Genomic DNA, 26,711 nt, shown 5'->3' on the forward strand with positions numbered 1-26,711 from the left:
GCTGCACTCCAGCGGGTGAGAGTATATACTTTATCTGCCCTGCCTTCTTCTGTGAGGATGAAATATTTTAAAGCAAACATTGGAATTGTCAGGCTTCTGCACTGTACTAAAGTTTGTTTTAGGTTGCAGTGTCCGTAGTACAATTTATGCTCTTTCTGTGACGGCAGGAAACACTGGGGTTCCCCTCCTGTACCTAAATCCTTGTAAAGTTCTTTCCTACTCTCCTTTCCAGAATTTACACAGGGGAGAGGCAGTGCAGCGGGGTGGCCGGGCACCAACACAACTTGATACTTTTTATTGTATAGGACAATGGTTACAGACTGCAAAGATTCAGGAGGCCCCACTGCTTGGGCCCAACAAAAGACAATATTCGCCCTCTCAATTCAGAGTCCTCTGGGCTGCGAGGGGACAGGCTTTTGACTATATGGCTCTGGTAGAAGGTCCATGACAGTACTCAGTACAAGAAGAGCCACATCTGAGCCTAGCTGTACGGGGGTGGGTGGATAAGCTGGGCCAGCCTCATCTCAATCACTTGGGTGTGACCCTGAAGACACGGATGTGGATGGCCGAGTTGTTGCGGATCCGGGTCAGCGGCTCTCGCGTATCAATCTCCGGTTCCAGTTCATCGACAAGCTCCACGGTGGAGGTATTGGCAGCCACCTGCAAGGACCCGAAGCTGCCAGCCTGCAGCTGTAGGGCAATGTTGATGGCGCGGTTGATGGCCAGGCCCAAGCCGTGGATGTAGATCTCATTGCATGCGTTCTGACCCCGAGCCCCTCCATCCAGCAGTTTCTGGCAGCGGGCCAGCTGGGCCTTAAAGTCAGTCTTCATGTTGACATAAATGTCATTGGGCCTCCGGGGCAGGCGATGGGGGAGCCGCTTCCGCAGGGTGTACTCCACCGGGTCCAGCTCAGCCTCGACGGCTCCGCGGGGCTCTCGGTTTTCGGCCATGCTGTTTGCCCTGGCACGAGGAAGAGACGAGATCAGCCAGGGGTGACGAGCGACCAACGCTTCCTTTCCCATCCCGTTTCCTGCCCAAAGAGTGAAGCCGGGAGAAGGCGCACTCGACGCCCCTATTCCCTTCCACTCTCAGTCCCCTTCCACTGACCTCAAGCTCCCGCATCTCCCCCACCCCCAGTTCCTACTCATTCATCACATCGCCCCCAACCTCCAGGCCCCTCCACCGCCCCCTTTCCCCAGCTCTTCCGCGCCTACTCTCTCCGGTCCACAGTGCTCTCCACGCGCCGCGGCCCGCTCCCCTGCCAGGGCACTCAAGCGTTGCGCCGACCGGCCGGAATAGAGGGCGCTGCCCGCGACCCGCAGGCCCCAAGAAGGCAAGAGAAGGAAAAGTGAACGCCGCCGGAACGCTCGAGCGCTAGAACACAGCCGGCGCCAGGCTCCTGAAAAGGGTGCCGAGTACGCACGCGCACTCGTCCCCTGCAGCCAAGCCCGCGGGATCCACGAATCGCCTTCCTGGCCTCCGTTCTCCCGCCCCTTTCCTGAGAGCTCGCAAAACCGCGCGATGTGTTTGAGTAACGCGAGGCTTCCGGGGGTGATGGGATCTACCACGTGTACGCCTCCCAGGCGGGGCGCAGAGGCGGGAGGCGTGTACCAAGTCGGAGCTGGGGAGGATCTGGGAAGGGGAGGTCAGCTTTCCTGGGCCAATCCGAGTCCCCGGTTCGCGGAGGTGTCCCGAAGGGCAGAAGGGAGGAGAGGAGGCTATTGTAGGGGCGTGGAGGATTTGGGGGTAAGGGTCTTCCAAAGATAGCAGGGAGGGCGGCGAGTTCCATAGAACGTGATCGCGAAGGGGTCTGAAGTCAAGTCTGCACTCTCGCGTCCATCGCAGTTCCTCGGGTCAGAGGAGGTGTGGCAGAGTTGGCAGAACTGACCTCCCGCCCAAGGTTCCTGTTGCCCAAAGACCGAGGGCGGGTAACGAGTGGCGAGGCCCGGCCCTTGGCGGAGGACAGCTCTCCGGGACTCCTCTTCAGTTCACGGGGACCCGTCCTTCTTCCCTGCGTCTGGCAGGGCTGACCTCCCAGGCCAGCCCCTGGGGACGCGAGCTATGAGCCGCAGGCCCAGCCTTCACAGCTCCCCTGGGGCCCCCTGACCCACTCGCACCCCTGCACCACCCCCACCCGCCACCAGCTCTTCGGTCACGGCCCGCCACCTGGGAGTACGGACGTGCGCCCCCTGGCGGGAAAGTGCAGGGCAACACCTGGGGGTTGGTGGCACCCCAAAGCCAGTGGGAAGGGGTTTTCTGCCCAGATTGGTTTAGCTTCTGTAGAGTTCCATTTGAAAATGAGTTAGACCTGCAGTGAGGACCTCAACTACTCTCCGCTTGAGTTCCCTCATCACTCAAATGGGGATGAGAATTCCTGTCTTGCTACTGAATTGCAAAACCCAATATAACCTTACAAACTGTAAGCCTACACGTGAGTTGGATTTTTTTTTTTAATTAAAAAAAAATTTATTTATTTGGCCGTGCTGGGTCTTAGTTGTGACATGCGGGCTCTTAGTTGCAGCATGTGGGATCTAGTTCCCTGACAGGGGATGGAACCCGGGACCCTTGCATTGGGAGCGCAGAGTCTTAACCCCTGGACCACCAGGGAAGTCCCTGAGCTGGCATTTTTAAGCACACCGCCCCTCCCACCCACCCACCCCCACACACACCCCAGACCTCTCTCTAGTTGCCTGGGGTAGAGTCTGACCCCATTTGACTGGAGGTTGGAAAGAGGCCAGGCTCCTGAGAACTTCTCTCCCAGCACCATTTAAATCCTGTGGTTCTTTTAGGTTCAGATTCTTACAAGTTTGGGGGGTTATTTGGGGTTGAAGAGGAAATGCTGGCTACAACCTTACTCCATCTCAGAAGTGACATCTGAACAGAGTTTTGATGGACAAACAGGAATTCTTCAGGGAAGCAAGGAGTATTCTGGAAACACGGAACAGTATTTTTAAAAGAATGGGAGCATAACCTAAGCTTCCACCTCAAGGAACTAGAAAAAGTAAAGCCAAAGGGAGAAGATGGGAGGAAATAATAAAGAGCAAATATCAATGAAACTGAACACAGAAGAACAATAAAGAAACTCAAACCAGAAGCTGGTTCTTTGAAAAAGTCAATAAAATTGACCTCTAGCGAGACTGACAAAAAAGAGAGAACAAGAAAAAGAAGACTCAAATTATGATTATCAGAAATGAAAGAGGGGATAGCACTAAAGATCCCATAAACATTAAATTATACTTGGAGAACAATACAAACAACTCTACACACATAAATTCTACAGCTTAGATAAAATGGACCAGCTCCTAGAAAATAAACTACCAAACTAACCCAAGATGAAATAGATCATCTGAATAACTCTGTAACTATTAAGGTAATTAAATTCATAGTTTAAAAAAAAAAACTTTAGAAAAAGAAATATCTAGGCCCACACAGTTTTCCTGGTGAATTATACCAAAAAAAAAAAAAAAAAGGAAGTAACACAAATTCTACACAATCTCTTCCAGAAAACAGAAGAGGAAGGTACATTTCCTAATTAATTTTATGAGGCCAAAACCAGACAAAGATCATACAAAAGAAAATCACAGATGGATACCTCTCATGAACAACACAAAAATCTTCAACAAAATGTTAGCAAACTGAATCCAGCAGTATATAAAAAGAGTGATATACCAGAACCAAGTAGAGTTTATTCCAAAGATGCAGGACTGGTTCAGTATAAGAAAACAAATCAGTATTACCTACCATATTAACAAGTTAAAGAAAAAAACACATATGATCATGTCAATTGATACAGAAAAACCACTTAACATAATTTAGTACCCATTTATGATAAGAGCTCTTAGTAAAAAGAGAATGGAAGGAACTTCCTCAACCTGGTAAAGAGCATCTACAAAAAACTACAGCTTCCCATCATACTTAATAGTGTAAGACTGGACACCTTTCTCTTAAAATCAAGAACAAGGGAAGGATGTCGTCTCTCACCACTCTCATTGTTGGAAGTCCCAGCCAGTGCGATAAGGCAAAGAAAAGATTGTAAAGGAAGAAAAAAAAAACTGTCTCTATTTGCAGATGACATGATTGTATATACATTAAAAGTCCCAAGGAATCTACAAAAAAACATATAATTAATAAATTAGCTTATTAGCAAGTTTGCAGGATACAAGATTAACATACAAAAATCAATTATAGGGCTTCCCTGGTGGCGCAGTGGTTAAGAATCCGCCTGCCGGGCTTCCCTGGTGGCGCAGTGGTTGAGAACCTGCCTGCTAATGCAGGGGACATGGGTTCGAGCCCTGGTCTGGGAGGATCCCACATGCCGTGGAGCGACTAGGCCCGTGAGCCACAACTACTGAGCCTGCGCTCCGCAACAAGAGAGGCCACGATAGTGAGAGGCCCGCGCACCGCGATGAAGAGTGGCCCCCGCTTGCCACAACTAGAGAAAGCCCTTGCACAGAAACGAAGACCCAACACAGCCAAAAATAAATAAATTAATTAATTAATTAAAAAAAAAAAAAGAATCCGCCTGCCAATGCAGGGGACACGGGTTCGAGCCCTGGTCCGGAAAGATCCCACATGCCACGGAGCAACTAAGGCCGTGCGCCACAACTATTGAGCCTGCGCTCTAGAGCCCACGAGCCACAACTACTGAGGCCTGCGTGCCTAGAGCCTGTGCTCCACAACGAGAAGCCACCGCAGTGAGAAGCCGCACAGTGCAACGAAGAGTAGCCCCCGCTCGCCGCAACTAGAGAAAGCCCGTGCGCAGCAACGAAGACCCAAGGCAGCCAAAAAAAAAAAAAGTTAAAAAAAAAATCAATTGTATTTCTATATAATGGCAATAAACAACTGGAAACCAAAATTTAAAATCATTTACAATCACTCCAGAGAGAGAGGGGAAGGGGGAGGAGGAAAGGAGGGGGAGCGAAAAATATTTAAGTATAAATGTAACAAAACGTACAAACTCTGCTTAAAACTACAAAATGCTAATCAAAGATCTAAATTAATGGAGAGATATACCGTGTCCACGTATTGGAATATTCAACGTAGTATAGATGTCAATTCTCTCCAAATTTAATGCAATTCCTATGAAAATCCCAGCAAGAAGTTTTGTAGATGTAAATAAGTTTATTGTAAAATTTATATGGCAAGGCGAGAGAAGTTAAAGCAATTTTGAAAAACAAAAAGTTGGAATCACACCACCTGATTTTAAGACTTACTGTGTAAACACAATATCAAGACAGTGTGATATCTGCCAAGGGACAGACACAATCATCAATAAAATGGAATAGAGAACCTAGAAATAGATTCACACAAGTACAGCCAGCTGATTTTTTTTTTTTTTTAAGAAACTGTTTATTTTCCGTCAACCTATTTCCATTTTAAGAGTCTGTGGAAGAACTGCTTAAGACCACTGGGTGCTTGTTCCTTCCCACTCAGCGGCCTGAGCAGACCAGTGTTCAGTGGCAGGCTGAGCACTCCAGTCAGTGGGGAACTGCTGAATAGGCACAGAGGGCACCTGCACTCCTTCAGACCAGTCCACCGCCTCCTGCTGAGTAGCAGTGAACTCAGGAGCTGGAGCAGTCCATTCATCCTGAAATTCCTCCTTGGTCACAGCCTTCTCAGCTGCTGCCTGCTCGTCCTTTTCAATCTCTTCAGGATCTCTGTAGAAGCAGAGATGAGGCATGACCTCCCATGGGTGTTTACGGGAGATGGTGCCACGCATGCGCAGAACTTCCCGGGCAAGCATCCACCACATCAGACCCACTGAGTGAGCTCCCTTGTTGTTGCGTGGGATGGCAATGTGCACATTATCGCAGAGGAGAGTCTGCGTTACACAGAGCAGTGGTAGACAGGTTAACATAAGAGGCCTCTGGGAGAGGCAGGTGGTCAGCCCTGGGATCAGTAGCCACCGGAAGTCCTGGCTCCCGGAAGGCTGCCTGGGTCTGGTTAGTGAAGGTCCCAGGGGTGAAGTGGCCAGCGACAGAAGTGGCTCCCGTGACAGCAGCAAACTTCAGCCCAGCTCGCTGGCCAGTATTCCTGGACGATGTGATACTGACATCAGCTGGGTTTTCAATGGCAACAGTGGCATGAGCTGCCAACAGAAGCTTCCCCCAAGTTCTCTTCAGATTTATGATGTAGATGTCATCACTTTTCCTTCTGTAGGTGTACTGTTCCATTTGGAAGTCAAGGTTGGTGCCACCTAAGTGGGTTCCTACTGCAAGGAATTTGAGGACATCCTCCTCCTTCATTTGCAGGACATCAAGGGCTCTGGAAATTGTGAAAGTTTCCCTTTAAGTCACGATGGGAATCCAGAACAACGCCGTATGGACCCCTGTCTGGCTGGTGCGGAAAAGTCAGCCAGCTGATTTTTGGCAAAGGTGCAAAAGCAGCTGAATGGGGAAAGAATGAGTCTTTTCAGCAAGTGGTGCTAAAACAACTGAATAAATAGGCAAAGAACTGAACCTCAGCCCTATGCAAAAAACACAAAATGGATGGTAGATCTAAACATAAAATGGAAAATTATAAAACTTTTAGAAGAAATATAGGAAAAAAAGTCTTCATGACATAGGGTCAGGTAAAGAGTTCTTAGATACAACTCCAAAGGCACGATCCATTAAAGAAAAGAATTGGGGACTTCCCTGGTGGCGCAGTGGTTGGGAGTCCAACTGCTAGTGCAGAGGACATGGGTTCGAGCCCTGGTCCAGGAGGATCCCGCATGCCGTGGAGCAGCTGAGCCCGTGTGCCACGGCTGCTGAGCCTGCACTCTAGAGCCTGTGAGCCACAGCTGCTGAGCCCACGTGCCACAACTACTGGGGCCCGCGTGCCTGGAGCCCGTGCTCCACGGCATGAGAGGCCACTGCAATGAGAGGCTCGCACACTGCAGCGAAGAGTGGCCCCTGTTCGCCACAACTGGAGAAAGCCCATGCACAGCAACGAAGACCCAACACAGCCATAAATAAATAAATAAATGTGAAAAGTAATATATGCTTTAAAAAAAAAAGAGAAAAAAATTGATAAGTTGTATTTCATCAAAATTAAGAACTTTTACTCTGTGAAAGACCACCCAGCCACAGACTGGGAGAAAATACCCGCAAATCACATATCCAACAATGCACTTGTATCCAGAATAGATAAAGAACTCTAAATTCAAGCGTTAGAAAATAACTCAATTACGGACTTCCCTGGTGGTCCAGAGGCTAAGACTCCGTGCTCCCAATGCAGTGGGCCCGGGTTCCATCCCTGGTCAGGGAACTAGATCCCACATGCTGCAACTAAGAGTTCGCATGCTGCAACTAAAAGATCCCGCATGCCACAACGAAGATCCCGAGTGCTGCAACTAAGACCCGGCGCAGCCAAAAAAGACCAAAAACAAACAAAAACAATTAGAAAATGGGCAAAAGTCTTGAACAGAGGGTTCTTTAGCAAAGAGGGTATAAGGATGACAAATAGGCACATAAGATGTTCAACACAGCCATTATGGAAATGCAATTAAAACCATGATGAGATGCCACTACCCACCTATTAGAATGTCTAAAATTAAAAATTTTGACAATACTAAGTGTTTAGGAGAATGCAGAGAAATTGGATCTCTCATACACTGTTTGTGGAAATGTTCAATGGTCCAGCCACTCTGGAAAATAGTTTGGCAGTTTCTTCTAAAATTAAACACACACTCACCATATGACCCAGCAAGAGCACACATGGGAATTTACAAACTCGTACACAAATGTCCATAGCAGTTTTTGTAATAGCAGTGTTTGTAATAGCCCCAGACAGGAAACAACCCATGTGTCTTTCAATGGGTGACTGGTTACATCACCCATTGAAAGTGTGGTACATCCATACCATGGAATACTACTCAGCAATAAAAGTTGGATCAAGGAGACCCATTAGGCTGCTGGAAGACTAGATACATCCTAGAACAACTCTGTGCTGAGCAGCTCAGAGTTTACTGTGGAAGGCAAACAAGATGAGCAAGGCAGTGTGACCACTGCTCAGCATGGAGCATGTATAGGGTTCGGTGGACCCTCAAGGAGGTACAGCCAATATGACCTTGGGGGGATGCAAAGTTTTCCAAAGGAAGCAATGGCTAAGGTGAGGCAGTAATGTCTAGCAGTCGGGCTCAGATCCTGTGCAGTCCCTCCTGTTACAATGGAGAGGTCTGGAAGGTCTGAGCCCTGGGAGATAGGGAAGTAGGAGGGAACCAGCAAAGGATTCAGAAGGAGCAGCTGATGAGCTAGGAGGAAAACCAAGGGATATGGTGATCTGGAGGCCAGGTGAAGAAAGCATTTCTTGGAAGAGGTAGTGACCAGCTGTGTCATATGCTGCTGATAGGCCACATAAGATAACAAACCAGTGGATTTAGCAATGTGGTGATTTTGCATTGGTGACTTGACAAGCATTTACACTTGATTGACCAAAGAACTTAGCTCATGGAGGAAAGTAACTCTGAATGCAATAAATTAATTGTAAGGCCCATTCTGTCTGATAATTAACAATAAGCACAGTTTATGAGCTATCACTCCATTACTCAGGCTGTGTGTCTTTTCATGATATTTAAAATGTTTTCCAAACTTTGACATACAGATAAATATAAAGGTTCGCAATTTAGGTGGGTGAAGCCAGGCATTGTAATACCCTGATTTGACACTAAGATGGTCCTTACCATTTTGCATTTCATCGAAGGAAAACACTGCAGGGGAATCTGCCATTAGAAAAAAAGGCAGAGTTTGGCTGTTTACTCTTACTTGAGACTTCCCTTTCATCTCGATAAATCATCTAACCACATCAATTTGTTTAGTTCAAAAGCTTCCAAATTTGAAATAACACAGACCAAGACATTTTACAGCATAGTCTTGAATAAACCTGAATAAACAAAAATATCTTAGGTCCAAGTGATTTCTTCATTCAAATTTTTTTCTTTAATTTTGTACGGGAGATTCACAGTTCTGATTTGTTTCCTTTCTCAAAGAGGGTGCTTATACAATTCAATTTCCACAGTGTCATCAGCAGCAAACGCATTCTCACTTTACGGCTGGGGGAGATTACTTGGCCAGGATCACAAGCTGGTATACAGGAAACCCGGGGTGATCGATCAATCACTCCAATCTCCTACCTTGGAGTCCAGCGTGCTCTCCCTGACGCAAAGCATCTGGTAGGTAGGTAGGTACTACTGTCCAATCAAAAACATTTTCATGATAGCATTCGAAGCCCTCAACTTAAGTTTCACTTCACGTCTCATCCAACTAGCAATCCAGGTCCTCTTCTCCCATCAGCCTGGCTTGTCACTATTCTAAAGCTGATACTCACTTTTCTTAAATCTACCCAAAACCTGCCCTTCCTTCCTGCTCAGCACAGGCCACCACTGTCCCTGACTGCTTCCCCTTCACAGGGATTTCCCCTTTTCCCCTGTACCATTTCTCCACCATAATTTACAATCTCACATTTGCTAATTAATAATTAAAACAGGCTAAAAGGCTAAGACCTTATTCAGAGGGTAGGACACAATCTAGGCAAGCGGAGGGAAAAAAAGCTTTGGAGTAAGAAAAAACAGCTGTCATAAACTTGAGAACTTTGTTCTAGGAGAAGAACCTGATTGGAGATTGGATTCTGTTGATACATTTTCATACAGTTAACAATGTGAATACTGTGGACCCAGAAGGCCCTACTAGCTAACATTTGTGGAGTGCCTGCCCTATACCAAGCACTGTGTTAAGTGCTTTACCATGCAATCCAGATACTCAGAGATGAGTAAAGTCGCCCAAGACCACGGTCAGTATGGGATGGAACAAGCACACAAGCCCTCGCTTTAAACAATTGCATTTTCCAGCCTGTGAACAAGCAGCTTCACTGACTACACTGAGGCAGGAATCCTGACTGCAAGAAAGACAAGGGAACTGAAAAAAGCAGACACGAAACCTGGGGTGTGCTCCGTGCAAGAACAAAGGGCCTTCCTGGTAGCTCCGGAGGTCGGCGCTCCGTTTTGGCGAAACACAGAGGACTCAAGTTCCAAGTCTGAATTTACCCTTCCCTGTCCTGAGGATTTTATTGTTTTTGGTAACGGCTGTTTTAGGAAGCTGGGAAGTAGAGTATACATTCTGGCGTAACTTCCAAAGAAAACGGTGAAAACACACACAAGACTTTTTCATCCTAAAAAGTTCAGGGAATCGGAAAAGTCATTCTTGAAAACCTCCTTTTTAAACAAAGGCGGTGTCAATCTACTTCTCACATTTGCATAGTAGTTTCTCTCTTTCCGAAGCCTTTCACACTCACCTATTTTAATTCTTTCAGCACTCCGGGAGTGGAATGGGGGCCAGGGATGGGGCGGAGCAGAGAATCAATACCTTACTATAAAACAGAAACTGAGGCCCGACGGCGTCAACTCCTTCGCCCCCGAGGTCTAGGGGGCTAGTCGGTGGCGGAGCCAAATAGAAACTCCAGGTCTCACCAGCCAGTGCTGCCTCGGACTGTTTCTAAACCATTAGGTTCCTCGTTTATTTCATATACCCCGAGGATGTCTGATGAACACACCTCTGGGTTGTACGTGGTCTCCTTCAATCCAGGCGGGCTTCCCGGAGGAAGCCGACCGTCCGGGAGGCGGGCGATGCCGCTAGCGGCGGCCTTCGTCGCGATGGTCGCGCATCACGTGCGGGGGGGGCAGCCGGGGAGCACCCTGGGGACACCCTCACCACCCCCCCGGCCCACAGCAGGCTGTGTCACGTGAGGCACCGGGCTCCCGGGTCACGTGCCGGGGGGGGGGTCGGGGGCGACGGGCATCCGGGCCGCGCCCGCCGGGCACGCTAGGAGCGCGCTTGGCCGTGCGGGTCGGAGCGGGCCGGAGCAGCAGAGGGGGGCAGTGGCGGTGGCGGCGGCCGCGGCGGGGGCGGAGGGGGCGGCCCCGCGGCCCCGCGTCCGCGTCACGTGGTGCGAGGCGGGCAGCCATCTTGCTACAAACACAAACAGAGAGGAGCGGCCGCCGCGGGAGCGCCAGCGCCCCCTCCCCCGCCGCCGCCGCCCCCCGGCCCGCCGCGCGTCGCCAACGCCCCGGGACCGGAGCCTCGCGCCGCCCGCCCGCCGCGGTAAGCGCCCGGCGGCCTCACGGACCCCGGCCCGCGGCCGGGCCCGAGCCAGGCCCGCCCCCGACGCCGAGGCGGCCGCGCCGAGCCTGCGAGAGCCAAAGCGGGAGCGCGGGCCGCCGGCACGGACCCTCCCCCGTCTCCTCCCGAGGCCGCCGCCCCCGACGCCCGGTGTGCCCGCCCTCCGGCCCTCCCCGCCTGACCCTCCCCCGGCGCGGGCCGGGCCCCCGCGCCGCCCGGAGGGAGGCCGGCTCCCTCCCGGGGGCGGCCGCCCGCGCCCCCGCACCTGGCGCCCCCTCCCTGAAGGGCACGCCGTCCTCCCGGGCCGGCCCGCCTCCTTCCCACCCCCGCGCTCCTAACGGTCGCTCTCCGGCCCTCGGAAGCCCGTCCCAGGCCCCCCACCTACCCCCGCCCGCATCTTCTGCCCGGGGGCCCGGGACCCTAGTGCCCGGTTCTCCCCGGAGATATCCCCCAACGCGCCTCCGGTTTCTTATCGGCCTGAGCTGGGCCCGGCGGGTCTTAAAGTCCAAGCTTTCCGTGACTTTTGGCTAACGTGGAAGCCTCTCCTCTTAACCACAGCACTTCGCCTGGGTCTTCGCCTAAATTTCCTTTCAGCAGCGACATTAGTGCTTGGTCATTGGGGTCTTCTTCCTCCCGGTTGCCCGGCCGTGTGAAACACCTTAGTCTGTCCTGTCGCCAGGCTGGGCCCTTCCCAGCCCATCTCCCCTGATGCAGCAGCTCCCCAGTCACGGCCCCTCACACTTTGCCTTTTTTTTTTTCCCCAAGTTAACTTTAAAAAGACCCTCATCTCGCACGTCTTACCCAGCCATTGCTAGCATTCCCAGTGAGCGTGCAGGTCTGGTCCATCATAGGGCCGGGCCTAGCCCCGGGGATAGATGCTCAACCAGTACTTGTTGGCCAGCTCTTTCTTCCACCCACCCCAGTCTCACTCCCCTCTTGCTTCTCATTGCTGCTTTTCCAGAGATCAGCCTCCACAGCCTTTCTGCTGCCCGAGAGCTGACACGCGGTTGCAGTTTAGCCCCCGCCCCTTGACTTTGCACCTGAAACACCTTGGGTACCAACAGGCTGGTCCCCTTAGCTTCTCACAGTGTGGGAGTTTGCTTTCTGGTCCTTCATCGGTACCATTCCCTGTGCAGTCCCAGGCCACCCTCCATCACCCCAGCCTCAGTTTTATTTCCTAGATGATAGGTCTAGTGTGTCATTGGGCAGGGTTGGAACAGATCTGGGCTTTGTGTGGCTGCCATGGCGGGGACCAGGGACCTCGAGGGGTCCCACATGGTGATTACAGTCAAGTGAGTTCTGTTCTTAGACTCCTGGCCTGTCTTTCTCAGCCAGCGGATGTGTCAATGTTGTCTGTGGTTTGATGGATTAAAGGACCCCAGTTTGCCCTGACTTTTACATCTGTAGTTGGAGTTTGGGATAGGAAAAAAAAAAAAGCCCCACTTTAGAGCAGAGGAGGTGAGAAGAAGTGGCTATGGGAAGGATTTTTTTTTAAGGTTTTTTTTTTTGGTGTGGACCATTTTTCAAGTATTTATTGAATTTGTTACAGTATTGCTTCTGTGTTTTTTTTTGGTTTTATGTTTTGGTTTTTTGGCCGTGAGGTATGTGGGATCTTAGTTCCCCAACCAGGGGTCGAACCCACAGCCCCTGCATTGGAAGGTAAAGTCTTAACCACTGGACAGCCAGGGAAGTCCCTATGGGAAGGATTTTTAACATTCTAACGAGAAATTAAAAATGGTTTAAAACTCACAAAGTGTGCTTGTGAGTTTGGGGTGGTTCTTGCTGCACATGTGCCCCTTCTCCAGTCTCAGGTAGGGTGTCAGAGACGTCAGCGTCTCCCATCAGGGCAGCTGCAGCCTCCCTTCCTTGTTTTCTCTGCCTGGAGCCCAAGACTGGACAAGTGGGCAGAAGGGATCAAATGAGTTAAAGTGTGAAAGTGTTTTGAAAACTGTTAACTACTAGACATGCTGCAGGGCGTTGTTATGATGGCTCAGAGGGCAGAGCTGGGAAAACTGACCAGCTGGGAAGAACATGGGCTTGCACCTCTTTTTAAGTCTCAGAGTTCTCCTACCCCGCATGGAGAATCTTTCCATCCTGAGAAAGGGCGGAGTCACCTCCAACAGGCTTGGGGCTGGGTGGTTGCTCAAATGTTGGGGAATTTGGTATTGTACTTCTGTTAATAGTGGTGCCTTCCTGTGCCAAAGCACATTGCTCTGGATTGGGGCTAATTTTCGCGGTGATGGAATGAGGAAATAACGTTCTTAACTTAGTGTGTACTGCTACTGCGTATTCTCTGGATTTTTTCCTTCTCCTGTGAGTTCTGAACCCCAGAGAACAGGCTCCCCTCGTGTTCCCTCAAGCCTGTCGTGAGCACCCAGAACCAGTGTGTGTTCTCTCCCTTGGACTCCGGCAGGGGGCAGTCTTTTAAGAGCAGTAATTCAGGTGCTGGGGGAGTGAGGGTACGCTGAGGCTTGAGAAGGAGAAGGGGGCGGGGTGTGGATAGATGAGGCAGACAGATGCTGAGAGGTGGGGGCTAAGCACAACACCCTTAGGTCAAGTAGCCAGGGAGGGATGCTGTCTCCGTCCCCTGCCTAACACCTCCTGCTCTTTCCTTCACTGGAAGGGGATCCAAATGCTGGGCTTTCAAAGTTTGTGATAGACTTAGGACAATTTTGTTTAATCTGTTCTTTTCCCGAGGATTTCCCTCCTGGCAGGATTGCAGATTTCTCTCATGGGACAGTGTAATTAGGGAATGATTTCCTTGCTCTTCAGAGGCAGGAATGAGCTGGAGTAAATTTGGTTTCTCTTGTCTTACATTCTTCCCCATAGACAGACAACAGGCATGGTTACCTTCTGCCTGCGGCGCACAGGCGGGTTTCTTGACTGTGCCCCTGTTGATAATCTGGGCGCAGATAACTCTTCGAGGTGAGGGCTGTCCTGTGCAGCGTAGGATGTTTAGCAGCATGCCTGGCCTCTGCTCACTGGATGCCAGTAGCATTTCCCAGTCACACCGACCACAGATGTCCCCCCGATATTGCCGGATGTGTCCTGGGGAGCAGAGTTGCCCCCAGTTGAGAAATGGTGGCTTTGACGAAGCACGTGGGAAAGACGCACGCCTGTTTGGAGCTAGAACCGGTGGGGCGCGTGTGTGCAGCTCGCAGTCGAAGGGCCAGGCAGCCACCGGCTTCTGGGACCCAGGCCTCCCCTGGCTGGGCCCGCTCAGATGCTTGACCTCTCTCACCGGCCGCTCCTCCACTTCCTCTCGCCTGATTGCCTCTCTCTCGCCTCCGTAGTTTCCCTGCTTCTCACGCCGGGAGCCAGCGCTTTTTCTCAGTTCACTCCTTACAACCAGGACAGAAGGGTGACGGCTGAAGTGGGAAGCGCCTGGCGGCCAGCCGCCTTTGCCACTCCCTGGAGGGGTGGGAGGGTGAGTTGTCCCCTTTCTGTCCTCTCACCCCACAGCAGCTTTCCATGCTCGCAGGACTCTTTGTCCCATCGTTCTAGGATGGGGCTCTTCTGGGGTGGCCTGGAAGAGGCTCAGAACAGCCTCTCCTGAGTTTGTTTGAAGGAAGTGGGGTGTTTTTCTTGGAGTGACGAAGACTTAATATATGATAGCTATCCCCAAATGTCTTCTTTTCCCTCTAAGCCTTTTTTTTTTTTTTTTTTTTACCAGTCATGTTTATTTTATTATTATTATTTTTTGGCCGCACCGCGCGGCATGTGGGATCCTAGTTCCCTGACCAGGGATCAAACCTGCGCCCCCTGCATTGGAAGCATGGAGTCCTAATAACCACTGGACTGCCAGGGAAGTCCCCCCACAAACCTTTTAAAAATGGTCAAATATAACATATACCATGTTAGCTATTTTTTAAAAATTATTTTTATTTATTTGTTTTTGGCTGCGTTGGGTCTTCGTTGCTGCACACAGGCTTTCTCTAGTTGTGGCGAGCGGGGGCTACTCTTCGTTGCGGTGCGCGGGCTTCTCATTGCGGTGGCTTCTCTTGTTGCGGAGCATGGGCTCTAGGCACGCGGGCTTCAGTAGTTGTGGCTCGTGGGCTCAGTAGTTGTGGCTCGCAGGTTCAGTAGTTGTGGCACACGGGCTTAGTTGCTCCGCAGCATGTGGGATCTTCCCAGACCAGGACTTGAACCCGTGTCCCCTGCATTGGCAGGCGGATTCTTAACCACTGCGCCACCAGGGAAGCCCCCACCCTAGCTATTTTTAAGGATACGATTCTGCAGCGTTAAATACATTCATCACGTTGTTGTGCAGCCATCCACCTCATCCCCAGAACTTTTTCATCTGCCCTATTTCAGCTCAAACTGTCCCCGTTAAACAACTCCCCACTCTCCTTGCCCCCACCCCCAGCCCTGGCACCCACTGTTCTGCTCTGTTCCTCTGAATTTGACTCCCCTGGTAATCTCACGTGAGAGGAATCATCCAATATTTGTTCTTCCGTGACTGGTATGTTTTATTTAGCTAATGTTTTCAAGAGTCATTTGTTGGCCAAATTACATAAGGGTTGTAGCGTAGACAGAACTAACCGGACTCGGCTGTTCTGGGAGGGCTACTCGAATACAGTGACAGGAAGAGCTTTTCAACAGGCCTGTCTTCTCTGACGGCCGTATGTGCTGTGGCGTGCTCCAGCTCCAGAAATGGCCAGCTGAGTCTGTTGTAGAAGAGACGCCCGTGCCGGGGGAGGTCAGCCCTGCTCTGGATGGTCTCACAAGCTGCATTTCACCCTAGGATGCTGGGATTCTGGGGGTGGGTCCCGTGTCTGTCGTGGAGTTTGCTTCGTGTTCTGGGCTGCAGCTGTGGAGGAGGGCCGCTTTCACCTGGCCCCTTTGGTGGAAACCCTTCTTCCTCCTTCCTTCCCAGAGTTGTGGAGTCTTGGAGTCGATGGGAACTGTGGAGGTGCTCCGGTCCAGCCTCCGCCCCAGCCAGTGAGGGAAGCCCTTGCACGGCTCCCTGAGACCCTGCCCTCCCACCCTCTGCTCGGAACCACCAGGGATGCGCCGCCTCCTGAGAGCCGCCTCCGCTGTTCCTTAGAGGGACAGGTCGCTGCCGCCACCACAGCCGCTTCTGTCAGCTTCAGTAACTCTGACCTTATTTCTGCTTTGTGGTGAGGGAGCCTTCTTCCTAGCTTGTATCACGGTAACATCGTTCTCTTCTTGGCTCTCTGTCCTTACGATCGGGCTCTTCCTGATCCCAGGGACCGGGCCTCGGTGTTGACTCCGGTCTGGTGAGTGAGCCCTGGGCACGCTGGCTGGAGTGGCCGGCCGCGGCCTTCAGCGCGCCCCACCTCGGGCTCTGGAATAGCCCCCGCTCCCCTTGTACCTGGTCTCTCCCCAAACTGAGTCTCTGGATTCTAGCTGCCAAGCAGCCAGACCTGAGTGTTTTCAGAGGAGAGGTAATTTTGCTCCCAGATAAACTTCTAATCCTCTTAATAACTGGCCTTTTCTCTCTCTAGAACATTTGGGACTCCAGTGGGTTTTCTGCTTGTGTGTATGTGTGTTTTCTCTTTGTCGTAAACATCCACGGGTACCTCAGGCACCCTTTTACTGAATGCTGGGCCACTTGGCGAGAGCGCTGAGCTGTCGGGAGGTGCCTGCCACACCCCCAGCACCTCCGCCGGGCTCCGCCGAGTGAACTGGCCGCTCGAGAGGCCTGATGCGTGCAGGGCAGCGATGAGGAGGAGCAGGGGCTGGGGTCCCCTGTGCTCCGTAACCAGCAGCCTCCAGGCAGCTGTGGGCCTTCTTGTTATGCAAGACGGAGGAGGGCTGGAGGCAGGGAGGTCTGTCTGACCAGTAATTTAACCCCACTTTCTTCTCTTCGCCCCTCAATAAGGATCTTTCCCAGATGTGAAGGTCCCTCCCTGGGCACTGCTCTGGTCAGACCAACATCCAGTTGCCTGGGGACCCTGGTTCACTCCAGCACAGGCCCTTGCCTGGAGAGAGCCCTGCCCCTGCCCTACCTGCTTCCCTGGGCAAGGCTGCCAGGTGAGTCTGGGCCAGAGGGAGGACATCCCCCTGCAGAAGCTGGAAGGGGCTCTGGCTGCCTGTTTTCCTCCCCTCCCCCAGGCCTTCCTCCAGCGTGACTCTTTGGTTAACTCGTGGTGTGAGTGGCACGTGGCTGGCTTAGGCGAGTCCTTATAGAGCCCATTACTGTACCCACCTAGTCCTCATCCTTTGGGCTCTCCGGGCGTGCCGTCTCCAAGGCCCAGTGTCCCCCACGTCTCCACAGGTGTTTGGAGAGTGAACACCAGGTTCCCCCTCCCCTGCTCATCCCCTCGACCTCTAGGACACGCCCAGCTCCACAATGGCAGCAGAGACCCTCAACTTTGGGCCTGAGTGGTGAGTCAGGTGTGCTTTGGGTGGCGTAGAGAAGCCGGGAAGGACAGGGCTGCTCAGATTTCTGTCTGTCTCCTTCTCGTGCCCTTTCTGCAGGCTGAGGGCCCTTTCTAGTGGTGGCAGTGTGGCCTCCCCACCCCCATCCCCTGCCATGCCCAAATACAAGCTGGCCGACTATCGCTACGGGCGAGAGGAGATGCTGGCCCTCTATGTCAAGGAGAGCAAGGTAGGGGTGGGCGGGGGTGCGGTGTGGCCCAGTTGCCCGCTTGGCCTTGGCCAGTGGAGAGGGCCCAGGAGCATGTGATACCTCCTGCCCCGGTTGACAGGTCCCCGATGAGCTGCAAGACAAGGAGTTTGCTGCGGTGCTGCAGGAGGAGCCGCTGCAGCCCCTGGCCCTGGAGCCTCTGACTGAGGAGGAGCAGGTGGGGCCCTGCCGGCGGCGCCGCGTCTCCACCGTGGAGGGGGCTGGAGTTGGGAAGGCAGGTGGTGGAGTTGCGGTTGTGGGTGGGGTGGGAGCGGTCGGGTGCCTGGGTCCTCACTCCCACCCCTGGCTCCCTCCTCAGAGAAACTTCTCCCTGTCAGTGAACAGTGTGGCTGTGCTGAGGCTGATGGGGAAAGGGGCTGGTCCCCCCCTAGGTGGCGCCTCCCGTGGCAGGGGCAGCACGCGGAGCCGAGGTAGAGGGGGGTGATGGCGTGTTCTGGGGCGGGCAGCGGTGGGATTCGCGGTCTTGTGGACTTGGAGGGGTGAGCCGGCAGGTTTCCCACGCGCACCTCATTCCTTCTCCAGGCCGCGGCCGTGGTGACAGTTGCTTTTACCAAAGAAGCATTGAAGAAGGCGATGGGGCCTTTGGCCGAAACCCCCGGGAGATCCAGCGTAGCCAGAGTTGGGATGACAGGTGCAGGCTGGGAGAAGGTGGCATAGAGGCAGAGCAGAGAGGGGCCCCGGGGTTAGGGCCCAGGGTCTCATGGAGGGAGGCTTGGGTCTTTGTCATCAGAGGGCACGAGGAGACCCACCAGATTAGCCCTGGTCAGAGAGCTCTCTCTGTGCCCTCTGACCCCCATGACCCTGCCCTTTTCCTTCCGATTCTCTGGGCACGCCCTTGGGCTTCCTTCCAAGCCCGCCACCCCCGTCCCCCCGCCCCGCACCTCTCAGGGCAGAATGCACAAGGTGAGCAGAGATCCTGCAGGTCGGGGACGGAACTGTCCTCTGACCCACACCTGTCCTTCCCACAGAAGCGAGAGGCGGTTTGAGAAGTCGGCCAGGAGGGATGGAGGTATGGAGAGTGGTGAGGGTGGTGGCCAGGCCCTGAAGGTCGTTAAGAGGTGGGGGAGGACTGAAATGGGTGGCCCCGGTTGGGGGATGTTTCCTGGGGGAGGTGGTAGGGGCAGGAGGGCCCGGAGCTGGGCTCCTCTTTCCCAGCAAGGCGTATAGTAAGAGTCTTGCAGGGACCGTGGCCGCCGTCCGCTGACTGTGTCTTCCCCTGCTCCCAAGCGCGATCCGGGTTTGATGAGGGAGGGGCTGGCCCGAGGAAGGAGCATGCCCGCTCAGATAGCGAGAACTGGCGTTCTCTCCGAGAGGAGCAAGAGGAAGAGGAGGAGGGCAGCTGGAGACTTGGGGCAGGACCCCGGCGAGATGGCGACCGCTGGCGCTCTGCCAGCCCTGGTGAGATTGGGGCCAGGTGGGCGCTGTGGGGGCCGGCGGGCGGTGAGAACTTCCTGTGAGGGTGGGCACCTGCGGCCAGGTAGAGGGAGCAGAGAGTTCTGGAGCGGGGTGGGTGGGAATGCAGTCCGGAAGTGCCAGTTGTTCTGGGCCGGGGGGTCCCGGTGGGCAGCAGAAGACTGGGGACTCTGGCTTGACTGGCATACCAATTCTCCTTCTCCGACTTTTCCTGCCCAGATGGCGGCCCCCGCTCTGCTGGCTGGCGGGAACATGGGGACCGGCGTCGCAAGTTTGAATTTGATTTGCGAGGGGATCGAGGAGGGTGTGGTGAAGAGGAGGGGAGGGGTGGGGGGGGCAGCTCTCACCTCCGGAGGTGCCGAGGGCCTGACGGCTTTGATGACGACAAGGATGGGCTCCCGGAGTGGTGTCTGGACGATGAGGATGAAGAAATGGGCACCTTCGATGCCTCCGGGGCCTTCTTGCCTCTCAAGGTATCTGCGAGGCGGCGAGGGGGAGACTTTTCTTAGAGGTTGGTGGGAACCTGCCCTGAGGGGGTCCTCTCACTCCATCCTTTTTTCCTCTGCCATTCACCTCCCTGTCATATCCCGTAACCTGTGCAGAAGGGCCCCAAGGAGCCCATTCCTGAGGAGCAGGAGCTCGACTTCCAGGGTCTGGAGGAAGAGGAGGAAGAGCCTTCCGAAGGGCTGGACGAGGAGGGGCCTGAGGCGGGTAAGCCTGCGCGGTGGGGCAAGGAGCACGCCTGCAGCCTCGAGCGAGCGGGGTCCACGGGCAGCGCGGAGGGAGGCCGGTGCCGACACGGTGTGGGGAGGAGCCTGGAAACAGCAGGGCTGTGTCCGATAGGCCGAGTGTCAGATAAAAATCAAAGCAGAATCAAAATGAGCTTTGGCAGTCCCTGGAATCTGTGGAACACGGTATTAAACCAGTGGTGGTGTGTGTACAGCCCTGGCCGGTGGTGTGGATGCACGTCCATCGCCGGAGGGGCAAAAGAGGAAGCGTGCAGAGTGGGGTTTGTGGTGTCAGTGCACCGAACCTTAGCTGTGTTGACCAGAGATACGTGGGTGGACTCGATACCCAGAGGCCCTTCTGGCCACAAATGGAGGGTTTGTGCTAAATCATTTTTAAGGCCTTCCGGCTCTTTGGTTTTGAATTCTGGTAATTACCCTTCCCTTTCAGGTGGGAAGGAACTGACCCCACTGCCTCCTCAGGAGGAGAAGTCCAGCTCCCCGCCCCCACTGCCCAGCTTGGGCCCACTCTGGGGAGGTAACGGGGAAGGCGATGATGCTGTGGAGAAGGACCTGCCGGCAGCTGAAGGTATAGCCGGAGGGCAGGGCCGCCCTTTCCCTGGAGCCTGAGGCTGGCGGGGAAGACGCTCCCCTTCCCTGTGGGAAGGAGGTGCAAGGAGTGTTTGTGGAGGGGCCAGAGTTAGCGCCGACTTTTCTGGAATAAGGGTGGTAGAAGGGGGACTGTCTCGCCCCCTTCTCTGGACTCCCCCATTCCACCTTCCCTTCTTTGCTCCGTCTAGGAGACGATATGAGAGCAGTGCAGCTGAGTCCTGGGGTGGGCTCACCCCCTGGCCCACCTGGAGATCTGGAAGATGATGAAGGCTTGAAGCACCTGCAGCAGGTGTGAGGGGGCCTGAGAAGGCTCTGGGGATCCTCCCCTCTGGGGGGACAGAGAGTCTTTATTCCGTCTGTCGTTGCCCCGGTTCCAGGCTTTTCCCCATCGGTCCCACTGTGTTTAGGACCTGCTCTCTTGACCCCACCCCACCTTAGCCCCAGCCCCGTCTGATGTTGCTGGGCTTGGCCGGTTGAGCCTTCCCCTCTCTCCCTGGGTTCCCAGGAGGCAGAGAAGCTCGTGGCCTCCCTGCAGGACAGCTCCCTGGAGGAGGAGCAGTTCACAGCCGCCATCCAGGCCCAGGGCCTGCGCCACTCTGCAGCTGCCACCGCCCTCCCCCTCAGTCATGGTGCGGCCCGGAAGTGGTTCTACAAGGACCCGCAGGGGGAGATCCAAGGTGCCCGTGGGAAGCAGGGCATGCAGGAGGGGCTGCTGGGGCGTGGGGACAGCACCGTTCTCATCGAGGGCTCCTCTGGCGCACCTTTCTGACCGCGGCCCCCCTCCCCTTGGCCCAGGCCCCTTCACGACACAGGAGATGGCGGAGTGGTTCCAGGCGGGCTATTTCTCCATGGCCCTGCTTGTGAAGCGGGGCTGTGATGAGGGCTTCCAGCCGTTGGGTGAGGTGATCAAGATGTGGGGTCGTGTGCCCTTTGCCCCTGGGCCCTCACCACCCCCACTGCTGGTGAGCATACCCCCCTTTGCACAGAGCAGGGACGGGAGGTGGGAGCCTGGCGGATGGCAGCGGGTGCTGCAGAGCAAGCCAAGGTCAGAGCCGCCGGAACTCTCTGGCCCTCACTCAGGGAAACATGGACCAGGAGCGGCTGAAGAAGCAACAGGAGCTGGCGGCAGCCGCCTTGTACCAGCAGCTGCAGCACCAGCAGTTTCTGCAGCTGGTCGGCAGGTATGGGGGGCCTAGCAGGGCTTGTCAGTAGGGCCGCGCTGGCCCTGTGGCCGGCCCACCTCATGCCCGCCCGCTTCTCGGCAGCCGCCAGCTCCCGCAGTGTGCGCTTCGGGAAAAGGCGGCTCTGGGGGACCTGCCGCCGCCTCCGCAGCAGCAGATCACCGCGTTCCTGCAGCAGCTCCAAGCTCTCAAGCCCCCCAGGTGTGTGGGACGCCCGGTCCTCGCTCTGTCTTCCCGTGGCCGCGCGCACAGCCCTCGGGTCGTGGGGGGGTGGGGTGCAGGCTGGAGATGGCTTTAGGGTGCTGAGTGTCAGTGCTTCGCTCCGCAGGGGTGGGGACCAGAACTTGCTCCCGACGATGAACCGGTCCTTGTCAGTGCCAGACTCGGGCCCCCTCTGGGACATACATACCTCAGCCTCATCACAGTCAGGTGTGTGGCCAGCCGCTGCCCCGCCCGGCCCGTCCCGAGTCCTGGAGTCCCCTCTCTATCCCCGACAGTCGCGGGTGGGTGGGTACCCTGAGGCCTGAGCCCCCTCCTGCAGCTGCCCTTGCTCCCCGCAGGCGGTGAGGCCAGTCTTTGGGACATACCAATTAACTCTTCGACTCAGGGTCCAATTCTAGAACAACTCCAGCTGCAACATAAAGTGAGTGGGCGTCTGGGGCTGGAGTCCTCGGGTGTCGGGGGCCGGGCCACGGCAGGGGAAGGCCTGACGTCGGGTCTGATCTCGAGCGCTCCAGTTCCAGGAGCGCCGAGAAGTGGAGCTCAGGGCGAAGCGGGAGGAGGAGGAGCGCAAGCGCCGAGAGGAGAAGCGCCGCCAGCAGCAGCAGCAGGAGGAGCAGAAGCGGCGGCAGGAGGAGGAGGAGCTGTTTCGGCGCAAGCAGGTGGGGGCCCGGCCGAGCGCGCGCGCTGCCTGGGCCGTGCGGGGGCGCCCGCCGGCCCTCACCGCGTCTCTGCCTCAGGTGCGGCAGCAGGAGCTCCTGCTGAAGCTGCTCCAGCAGCAGCAGGCGGCGGCTGCCGTCCCCGTGCCTCCTGCGCCCAGTTCCCCGCCCCCGCTGTGGGCCGGCCTGGCCAAGCAGGGCCTGTCCATGAAGACGCTGCTGGAGCTGCAGCTGGAGGGCGAGCGGCAGATGCACAAGCAGCCCCCGCCTCGGGAGCCGTCGCGGGCCCCGGCTCCCAACCACCGTGTGGTGAGCAGGCTGGGCCTGGCCCCTGCTGGCTGGCACCTTGGGGCCCTCGGGAACCCCTTCCAGTCAGCTCCCGGGGTGACCCAGGGTGGGGGGCACGCTGGTCCCCATGTGACCCTGGAGGCGCTCTCTTCTCTGAGGCCCTCACCTCACCCCCACCCCCCGTGCCACCTGGACCAACCTCCCACTCAGCGTTCTCGAGTGTGCGTGTCCCCGCCTGGGCCACCCTGACTCACTGCCCTCTGTAGCAGCTCGGGGGCCTGGGCGCCGCCCCCCTGAACCAGTGGGTATCTGAGGCCGGGCCGCTGTGGGGCGGGCCCGACAAGAGTGGGGGCAGCAGCGGCCTGGGGCTCTGGGAGGACACCCTCAAGAGCAGCGGGAGCCTGGCCCGCAGCCTGGGCCTGAAGAACAGCCGCAGCAGCCCTTCTCTCAGGTGGGTGCTGGGGCCTGCAGGGGTGGGGGTGGAAGGATGCGGGACTCCTGAGCTCACTGCTGTCTTCGTCCCTGATTCACCTCCATCCCGCTCAGTGACTCGTACAGCCACCTGTCAGGGCGGCCTGTGCGCAAAAAGACGGAGGAGGAGGAGAAGCTGCTGAAGCTGCTCCAGGGCATCCCCCGGCCCCAGGATGGCTTCACCCAGTGGTGTGAGCAGATGCTGCACACGCTGAGCGCCACGGGCAGCCTGGACGGTACCGGCGGCTCTCCCCGGGAGGCTGGGCTGGGGGCTCCAGAGCCGCGTCGGGTGGGCCCTGACAGCCCCGTCCCGCCCCGCAGTGCCCATGGCTGTAGCGATCCTCAAGGAGGTGGAGTCCCCCTACGACGTCCATGACTATATCCGTTCCTGCCTGGGGGACACGCTGGAAGCCAAAGAATTTGCCAAACAATTCCTGGAGCGGAGGGCCAAGCAGAAGGCCAGCCAGCAGCGGCAGCAGCAGCAGGTGAGGTTTCACAGAGCCCTGGCCAGAGGCAGTGAGGGCGCCCAGTGCTCCCCTGAGCCCCCCCTCCCTCTCTGCTGCTTTGCAGGAGGCTTGGCTGAGCAGTGGCTCCCTGCAGACAGCCTTTCAGACCAACCACAGCACCAAACTCGGCTCTGGGGAGGGCAGCAAGGCCAAGAGGCGGGCACTGATGCTGCACTCGGACCCCAGCATCTTGGGTGAGTTTGGAGTGGGGAGGAGGCTCCTTCCTCAGCACTGGGCAGGAGCCTGGGTGGGTGAGCTCAAACCCAGCTTCCCCTGGCTTCAGGGTACTCCCTGCATGGACCTTCTGGTGAGATCGAGAGCGTGGATGACTACTGACCAGCCCGTCCCACCAGCACCCTGGGCTATAGGCCAGGGGCAGCAGCAGCGGCTTGGACCCCTGGGTCCCCAGACTGCAGGCTCCCCACGAGGAGCATAGGAGGAAGCAGGGGCAGGGTCCCCAGCACTTGTTACAAACCACACGATGCACCTTAACTCACCCACCACGAGGCACTTTACAGATTGGGGGGAAGGGTTTTTTTGTTTTGTTTTTGTTTTTAATTTTAAACAACATTGAAGAAAACATTAGGAGAGACAAAAAAAAATTGTTAAGAAGTAGACTCTAAGCACCCCCTTTCCCTTTTGGGGATGGGGGAGCGACAATGGAAGATCCACAGAGGTTTTTGTTTCGTTTTTTTCTTTTTTTTTTTTTTTTTTTTTTTTTAAGAAAAAAGAAAAAAAAAAAAAAAATGGTTAGGAGACTGAAAGAAAAAACACACTGTTATTTTGGGGCAGTGGGGACACGGGACCCACGGACCTGTCCTGCCTGGCCCCCGAGGCTGCACTTACCCTCCCTGCCCCACACGGTGGGCCACTGGGGTAACTGGAAGCTGGGGTGCCAGCAGTTTGCACAGCGAGGCCCCCTCAGCCCCGCCGGCCGGACCCGCTGTGAACGGCTCCCTTGTTGCTGTGACTGTGGCAGAGGCGTCTGAGGTGGGGGCCAAAGTAGCCCCTTGGCTTTGCTGCTTCTGGGGAAAGTTGCACAAATGGGCCAGGCCGCCTCAGCACCCCAGGCTGCCACCCTGCGCCGGCTGACAGGGTGGATGGGAGAGGGCCGGCAGTGCCAACCTCATCTGGCTGTCAGGCCGGCAGAACTTCCACTCTGGCCCTGGTGAGGGGCTTCCCCCTCCGCTGCCATTCGGGGGGGCCGGCCTGGGTGTGAAGCTGAAAGTCCCAGCTCCCTGCCTTGCCACATGAATGTATTCTCTGGGCCACGAGCCCCTGCTGTGCCCGCTGCCTCAACCCCGAGCGAGGTGGGGGCGGAGCAGTTCCTCCAGGAGCTGGAGAGAGAGGCGCCACTTAATGACTGTTGCTCCTCCTGTGAAGGGGGTAGGCGAGGGGCCGAGGAGGCCACGGGAGTGGGCCGCTTGGGGCTTCAGGTTGCAGTGCGGGGCTGTTAGAAGGGAGCTCCCTGCCTGCAGCCAGCTGTGTGGGATGTGGACCACCCAGCTCGGCCCTGACCCCTCCATTGACCAAATGGGAGAGGAGCAAGCGGCCTCTCGCCTCCCTGCTCCCCTCATGTTTTTAAATGTTGGGTAGGGGTGGGGTGTCAAAAATGGGAGTGTCTGTCTCTCCTGGGTCGGGGGTAGGCTGCCCTTCACCAACTTCTTATTCCCAATCACCTACCTGGGTTTGTCTCCATTTGGGTTTGGTTTTTTTTTTTTTTTTTTTTTTTTAAGTTTGTTGTATCTTTTGGATTTCTCATTTAACTTCTCCCATGGACCTCATTGCTCAGAGCGCAGTATTAGGGCAAGATTCTGCCACTGCCTCCCCTCCATGAATGTATTTATCCTTCCTGCCCTGGGGAAATGGGGAGTGGCCCCAGTTTTCTTTCCCCATCTATCCCCAGAGAGATGATTTTTTTTTTTTTTTACTTTTTTTTTTTGCACCAAAGTGGCAACTGGGTCAGTGTTGGGGGATAAAGCTGGCCTCGGGGGTGGAGGGGCCCCCTCCACCTGCTTCTCCCTGGTTTCAACAGTGTTAGCGTCCGTGAAAAGACAATATTCTCTCTAAAGCAATAAGGGGGTGATGGGCCAGGGGGAAATGTCTTGCTGCTGCTGGCCCCCCAGCTCCCCCTTTCCTCGAGCCAGTATTTGGCGGCATTAGAGGTGTTGGGGGAGTACTGTTGTGACTGAATGTAACTGCCCCCACCCCTGCCGCAGCCAATGCAGGGGGAGGGGGGATGACACTCTTCCCCGTCTCTTCCTTCCCCTCCCCCCTCCAGCTAAAGAGACTTTGAATTTAGGGGGCCCTTGAGCCTGGAGAGGCCTTAACCCTGTGAGGAAGTGTAGGGGGAGCCCTCTCCCACCCCCATCCCCTTCTGAGAGTGGTCAATGTTTACAAGCCCCTGAGCCCCCCAGCCCAGGGACTCAGGCCCCTTGCTGTCCTTTCCCAGCCCGTCTTCCTGGGCCCCGGCTGCTCCCCCGCCCTTCCCGGGGTTAGGGTGGGTGCAGGGGTCATTCTGTATCTTGTCTGCCTTGTACCCACCATCTCCCCAACCTGTGTGACTCCCTTCTCGTCTACCTGCCTCTGTAAATACTCCGCTTCCCCCCAATAAAACTTGGTGTGTGTTCTCCCCTTCTGCGTCTGAGTTGTTTCTTGGGGTAAGGGCATGTTGGGAACGGGAGGCACAGCTCAAAAGAGCTGGGAACGGAAAGAGCCACAGGCAGGGGGCGGCTGTGCTCGACCAGCCTAACCAGGCCAGACTAGAAATGGGAGGGCTGTGTGTGTGCAACACCTGTGACCCGCAGGCCAGAGAAGGTCCTCCTGCCTGTGACTCCGCTTCTGGCCGAGAAGGAATGGTAGTCCCCACCCCACTACTTGGAGCCCCATGTCCCCCCAGCCAGTCTGCCGCTGGGGACAGATACCTAGAG

General features: G+C 55.4%; 3 protein-coding genes across 13 annotated transcripts; 1 reads left to right on the top strand and 2 right to left on the bottom strand.

Moving 5' to 3' along the window:
- Positions 1-264: 264 nt before the first annotated feature.
- On the bottom strand, positions 265-11,012 carry POP7 (POP7 homolog, ribonuclease P/MRP subunit). Of its 3 annotated transcripts, none has more exons than XM_036824518.1 (2): positions 10,529-11,012; positions 265-961 (listed from the first exon to the last, which is right to left on the bottom strand). In XM_036824518.1, the coding sequence occupies exon 2, from the start codon at positions 949-951 to the stop codon at positions 529-531; it is 423 nt and encodes a 140-aa protein (XP_036680413.1). In that variant the 5' UTR covers positions 952-961; positions 10,529-11,012; the 3' UTR covers positions 265-528. The 3 variants fall into 3 exon arrangements, with proteins under 3 accessions (XP_036680413.1, XP_036680412.1, XP_036680411.1); XM_036824517.1 differs by lacking the exon at positions 10,529-11,012 and adding an exon at positions 1,212-1,439; XM_036824516.1 differs by lacking the exon at positions 10,529-11,012 and adding an exon at positions 1,216-1,435.
- LOC118880697 (40S ribosomal protein SA-like) lies at positions 4,965-10,514 on the bottom strand. The gene is given in 3 exon segments (XM_036824515.1): positions 4,965-5,807; positions 5,809-6,387; positions 10,271-10,514. Coding segments are annotated over 2 exon segments (846 nt in total). The 5' UTR covers positions 6,247-6,387; positions 10,271-10,514; the 3' UTR covers positions 4,965-5,399.
- GIGYF1 (GRB10 interacting GYF protein 1) lies at positions 10,948-26,415 on the top strand. Of its 9 annotated transcripts, XM_036824505.1 has the most exons (28): positions 11,025-11,076; positions 14,388-14,521; positions 15,971-16,214; positions 16,940-17,091; positions 17,336-17,445; positions 17,539-17,668; positions 17,769-17,864; positions 18,006-18,117; positions 18,230-18,338; positions 18,676-18,716; positions 18,935-19,105; positions 19,340-19,593; positions 19,723-19,831; positions 20,297-20,434; positions 20,646-20,746; positions 20,963-21,134; positions 21,253-21,419; positions 21,526-21,638; positions 21,723-21,839; positions 21,967-22,067; positions 22,199-22,281; positions 22,376-22,519; positions 22,598-22,825; positions 23,071-23,255; positions 23,351-23,511; positions 23,597-23,760; positions 23,846-23,975; positions 24,065-26,415. In XM_036824505.1, the coding sequence occupies exons 5-28, from the start codon at positions 17,411-17,413 to the stop codon at positions 24,115-24,117; spliced, it is 3,114 nt and encodes a 1,037-aa protein (XP_036680400.1). In that variant the 5' UTR covers positions 11,025-11,076; positions 14,388-14,521; positions 15,971-16,214; positions 16,940-17,091; positions 17,336-17,410; the 3' UTR covers positions 24,118-26,415. The 9 variants fall into 9 exon arrangements, with proteins under 9 accessions (XP_036680401.1, XP_036680402.1, XP_036680400.1 ...); XM_036824508.1 differs by having other exon boundaries at positions 15,971-17,091; positions 17,271-17,445; XM_036824504.1 differs by having other exon boundaries at positions 15,971-17,091.
- The last annotated feature ends 296 nt before the right edge of the window (positions 26,416-26,711 follow it).

The sequence above is a fragment of the Balaenoptera musculus genome, chromosome 15, assembly GCF_009873245.2.
Source record: "Balaenoptera musculus isolate JJ_BM4_2016_0621 chromosome 15, mBalMus1.pri.v3, whole genome shotgun sequence".
Classification (NCBI taxonomy): Eukaryota; Metazoa; Chordata; class Mammalia; order Artiodactyla; family Balaenopteridae; genus Balaenoptera; species Balaenoptera musculus.

What these genes read in the sequence shown, in the direction of transcription:
- POP7 (XM_036824518.1), bottom strand. Translation starts at nt 951, where the DNA reads ATGGCCGAAAACCGAGAGCCCCGCGGAGCCGTCGAGGCTGAGCTGGAC.
- GIGYF1 (XM_036824506.1), top strand. Translation starts at nt 17,411, where the DNA reads ATGGCAGCAGAGACCCTCAACTTTGGGCCTGAGTG. An exon ending in AACTCCAGCTGCAACATAAA is followed by an intron (nt 22,282 to 22,375) that starts GTGAGTGGGCGT and finishes CGAGCGCTCCAG; the next exon opens with TTCCAGGAGCGCCGAGAAGT. An exon ending in CGCAGCAGCCCTTCTCTCAG is followed by an intron (nt 23,256 to 23,350) that starts GTGGGTGCTGGG and finishes CATCCCGCTCAG; the next exon opens with TGACTCGTACAGCCACCTGT.